The sequence below is a fragment of the Elgaria multicarinata genome, chromosome 8, assembly GCF_023053635.1.
Source record: "Elgaria multicarinata webbii isolate HBS135686 ecotype San Diego chromosome 8, rElgMul1.1.pri, whole genome shotgun sequence".
NCBI lineage: Eukaryota > Metazoa > Chordata > Lepidosauria > Squamata > Anguidae > Elgaria > Elgaria multicarinata.
In genome coordinates this window covers 69,351,655-69,356,840 of record NC_086178.1, presented here as the reverse complement: position 1 = coordinate 69,356,840, position 5,186 = coordinate 69,351,655, and the positions used below count along the sequence as shown (strand labels likewise).

General features: G+C 41.6%; 1 protein-coding gene across 1 annotated transcript; it reads left to right on the top strand.

Moving 5' to 3' along the window:
* The first annotated feature begins 285 nt into the window (after nucleotides 1-285).
* LOC134402223 (prolactin-releasing peptide receptor-like) lies at nucleotides 286-1,338 on the top strand. Its single transcript, XM_063131585.1, has one exon. The coding sequence runs from the start codon at nucleotides 286-288 to the stop codon at nucleotides 1,336-1,338; it is 1,053 nt and encodes a 350-aa protein (XP_062987655.1).
* The last annotated feature ends 3,848 nt before the right edge of the window (nucleotides 1,339-5,186 follow it).

Sequence of the window (5,186 nt, the reverse complement as noted above, 5' to 3'; positions counted from 1 at the left end):
AAACAGTGTCCTTTCCCCTTCTGCTCTCCTTCGCTCCTGAATAATAATAATAATAATAATAATAATAATAATAATAATAATAAGGCACTCATCACATTTCAAAATAAAATACACTCATGCAAATTCTCTCATGTTAAAAACTTTAATATTAATCACACTGTCTGTGTTGCAGATATATGGGGATTGTGAATGTAATTTGAGCTACAGATAGGTCTTCAGCTTATACCACTGTTCTGTGCTCAGAGAACTCACTAATATCCATGGTTTATTGTCCTATAGGCCAAAATGTCAGAGTCTTTTGAAGGTTTTGGCACCCTTCCTACCAACTACACCCCCATCGCCCACAAGTCTGCCACGAATGGGACCTTAATGGTTTTCCAGGGCTTACAGCTGGTGCAACGGCTGAAGTTGCTGATCATCCTGATGTACACAGGCGTGGTCGTTATCGGGATGGTTGGGAACTGCCTTCTGGTGCATGTCATCCTGCGTGTAAAGAAGATGCACAACGTCACCAATTTCCTCATCGGGAACCTAGCCCTTTCTGACGTGGCCATGTGTGCTACCTGTGTCCCATTTACGCTGGCCTACGTTTTTGAGCCCCGTGGCTGGATTTTCAGCAGCACAATGTGCTACTTTGTCTATTTTATGCAGCCTGTCACTGTCTATGTCTCCATCTTCACCTTGGCCACCATTGCTGTGGACCGGTACATTGTCATTATGCACCCACTGCGACGCCGGGTCTCCCTGCAGCTCACTGCCTACATGGTTCTCTTCATCTGGATTCTCTCCTGCTGCTTAGCATTGCCAGCCATGGCACACACCTATTATGTGGAGCTGGATCAGCAGGGAGTAACCCTGTGTGAGGAGTTCTGGGGGGAGCAAGAGCGCCAGAGACAAACCTACGCCTTGGGCCTGCTGCTCATCACCTACCTCTTCCCTTTGCTGGCCATCCTGATATCCTACATCAAGATCTCTCTCAAACTAAAGAACAGGGTGATGCCAGGGACTGTCACCCAGAACCAGGCTGACTGGGACAGAGCCAGGAGGAAGAGGACATTCTGCCTGCTGGTCATGGTAGTTGTGGTCTTTGGGGTGTGCTGGCTTCCCCTTCACATCTTCAACCTTATTCGGGACATTAACATCAATGCTATTGATGCTTATTATTTCAGCCTGGTACAGCTGGTTTGCCACTGGTTTGCTATGAGCTCAGCATGCTACAACCCTTTCATATATGCCTGGCTCCATGATAGCTTTAGAGAAGAACTTAAAAAAATACTTGTCTGGCATAGGAAAGTCGTTCCTTCTGGGCAAAGTGTGACTGTAACTGTTGTTATCTGATCACCTCCCTGGCATCTGGTCTTCTGATCAATATTGATCTACCCTGAGCCATTGTACAAAATGGTTTGGAGCTGCAAATCACAACATGTATTATGCTGTCCCAAACCATGCCTCCATGTAAAAAGTAATTCATGGCATATTCTGCAGATGGATGATTTGGAAGAAATGTATATAGAAGGGGGGAATAGAAATGGAGTTTCAAACAGCATTCTGTAGATATTCCTTTTCAGTATGAGTAAAGGTGTATGGATGTAGAAATATTACATTCTGCCTTTGTGTAATGTAGCATAACATTTTTAAATAAGGTGTGTAAATGTGATTAATATCTAATTTATGTATTTAAAATGCTGCAGATAAAATGCACAATATATAATAATTCTAACTGCAGAGATAGGCTCCTTGTGCCTGCAAATCCCACTAAAAAATCAGCATTTCAAGCTACATGTTATGGGTAATATATGCCCACAGGTTTCTGAATCTCTCTCGCTGTTAGTGATTGCCTGGAGATATGAAATGCTGAATGCTGTCTTTCACTCTCATCAAACCCATACATCAAAAACTGTCATAGATGAGAGCAGCAGCACGGAGATAACTGACTGAATATACTATTCTTTGTGCTCAATATAATGTGAGTCTTTGGGGACACATAATGTTATGTAATGAAACTTTAAATGTGAAAACATCTTCAGTTCTTTAGGATGTACTATAATAAGGCATTAAGACAGGATGAAATATATGAATTATCAATGTCAAGATGTTTGTGTTATCTTGGTTTGTGAATAGTCACTGTGCTTATTTTAAATACATGTAAGATTTGAGGTAATTGTCCACAGTCTGTATGTTTTGCAGTTTATTTCTCTATGACCTCACTGTTTTATCCCATGCACTGCACTTATACTCCTCTGTGTGTGTGTGTGTGTGTGTGTGTATACAGACCTGTCAACTGAGGATAAGACTTTATGCATTTGATGCAGCCTACTCTAGTCCATAAAAACGTATGCCCTAATAAATGTGTTGATCAAGAGTCTTTGATTTTGCATAGACATACTAACACTGCTACCCCGTTGGAAATGTATACGAAATCCATTAGTCCAGATTTATTGATGAAGGTATTTTAAAGTACTCAAATCAATTAACACCTCAACCAAGCTAAAAATTACCTTCCCCTCCAACCAAATGATAATAAGTTTACAGGCATACCCTTCCTCCTACCCCCCCAAAAGTCAAATATTAAAAAGCACCAAGCTATAAGAGAGAGAGAGAGAGAGAGAGAGAGAGAGAGAGAGAGAGAGAGAGAGAGAGTTTAATACTGCCCCAAAGCACAAATGGTGGCCATTCAAGGGATCCAGGGTTGATGAAGAAAATACTACATATTAATTAAAGGAAAGTTCTTGGAGAAATGCAGATCTATCTTTTAAAACTCCAAGTACAAGTGATGGTTTGCATATATGAAAATAGCCACCATAGGCAAACACCACATATAGTGCTTTCATATCATCCTTCATCCTTTGGAATCCTTTTCAATGGAGGCAATTTGCATGTCTTTGTTTGCGAGTCCTTGAATGCTGAGATAATATAATGCGTACATTTGCGAATTGACAGTAAAAGATCAAAGTATCTGAAAATGTATTAACTGCCCAAGAGATGTAAAACATTTGTAGCAAACGTTATCTGTAATGCAGTTTCCTGTGAAAACCACTTCCTGTAACGGACTGTAAACACACTAAGAGACGAATGCAAATTGAAATGTAAAAGCCAACTACCAGTGTGTGGATAGCTGGACTTGAAGTCTGGTATGAAAGTAAAGACAAGTCATTGGTGGGAAGAGAACCGTCTTTTTGTTAAAACCATTCCAGTTTGAAAAATTCAGAAATATTGTATACCACGCCGTCACCAATATTCTACCATCCTAGTGCTGTATTCAACAATGAACTATATTTGGATATAAAAATGCCTATAGCAGAACTAGTACCACCCACAATAACTAAAAATGAACAGTTGCAGCAGAAAATGACTTTAAATGGACAGAACATGGGTTGGTGGGGAAAGCCTGTAAGTTTAGGGTTGGATCCAGGATCTGCTTTCCATTGATGGAAGGTATCTTATGGCAGATGCCTCCACTCTATTTTCTGGCATGTCCCATTTAGTAGGCTTCCCTGAAACTCTGTGGCCCTGTTCAGAAGACATCTTAAACCATGGCTTTAACCATGGTGCTTAAGGCTTTTTGGCTTAAGCACCATGGTTAAAGCCATGGTTTAAGATGTCTTCTGAATAGGGCCAGTGTTGCATTTTCAGTGGGGAGGCGATTCCATGGAGAGGAGGGCGTGGGAGATTCCACTTCCACTTACTGCAGTTTCATGTACCTAAACCACAATCCAACACATTATCTATAAAACATGACACCTTTATTTTACGTTTTATTAAATGCACTATAATAACCTGGTCCAATACAGAATTGTGTTCTTTAAATTTAGAAACCTCACATGGATTTGGAGACAAATAAAAAAAAACATGAAGTTTGCTTGTTCTGAAACAGAAAGGACAACAATGATGATTTATGTCTTGCTGGAGAGAGTGAATATGAATGGCATCATCTTACTGAAGCAGGTGACAGAAATTAAACTGTATCTTATTATATGAACATTAAAAAGACCAAGAAGCTCAGAACAAAATGTTAGGATACAAGCACCCCAACATCCAGGGAGTGTCCTTGTTGTAAAACAAGTAGGAGACGGACTAAGCTGGTCCATTAGTATGGTAGAAGGTGCTGGAAAGGGCCAAAGAGCATATAGATGGTTGCCATTTACAAGAAGTCAGTAGATGTTGCTTGGGAGCCTTTAGCCATTAAATTAGGGGCCTTGGCCTCCCCTCACCAGTCTAGTTTTCTGTATCTTAGAATAGGCATTGTGACCAGCCGTCTTCCTAACCCAAAAATGATACTGTGTCCACAGATCACCATATTTATGTGGTCTCCCCTCGAACTCACACCTGCAATATAAACAAGGGGTTACTAGGAGATTCATTAACCAAGTGTTTTATCACACACTCGCTACTGCCCACTTATAGATGTGCATGTGTCCTTTAGATGTTGTCATACACCTACCATGCATCTCTGGTTCCTTCTGCTCATTTTTCCATCACAAAATAGACCCCTCCTAACCTGACTTTTATTTTTAAACCGAATGTGCCATGATCTCCTGCTGTGTGCAGGAAAAGCGGCATGATTAAAATGGCCCCTGAATGGGCCAGGTGGTTTTTGTTTATTTCCTCTTTCCCCTACGGGCAGAAAGAGGAAGTAATGAGGGACAAAAGCGGGGGTGGAGAAGCAACGGTACGGAAACACGATTTCCCCCTGTGTGATGATGCTCTAGATCTCCCATCTTACATCCCTTCTCACTGAAAATCAATAAATTGCTGCCCAATGGTGGCTGAAAAAGCCCCGACCGACCAGTGGGGGTAGGTCTATGGCAAACAAACATCAGACTTGGGTGCACCCACAATGTCTATGCCTCATATCACAGCATTTGGGCTTTGTGATGCAACTTGGCATCAGAGCGATGTCCAAGATTGACTGGCTTGCATGCATCATTCTTTGGCACCAGCTGCTTCCTACCTTCATCCAGCTGTGGCAGAGTCAAACTCCATTCCGCAAACTGTTAATTCACCAGGGCAAAAATGACTTGGGCAGACAGTCAGGCAAGTCTGTGTATGAGGGTTTAGACAACGATTGCAATATCCTTTTGCAAGATCTGCAATGCTGTTTGTTGCAGGTGGGAAAGTGGCCTTAACTCATGACTAGTCACCTTCTATGGCAGGGGCAGTGATGGTGAAAAGGGGAGGACTAGGAA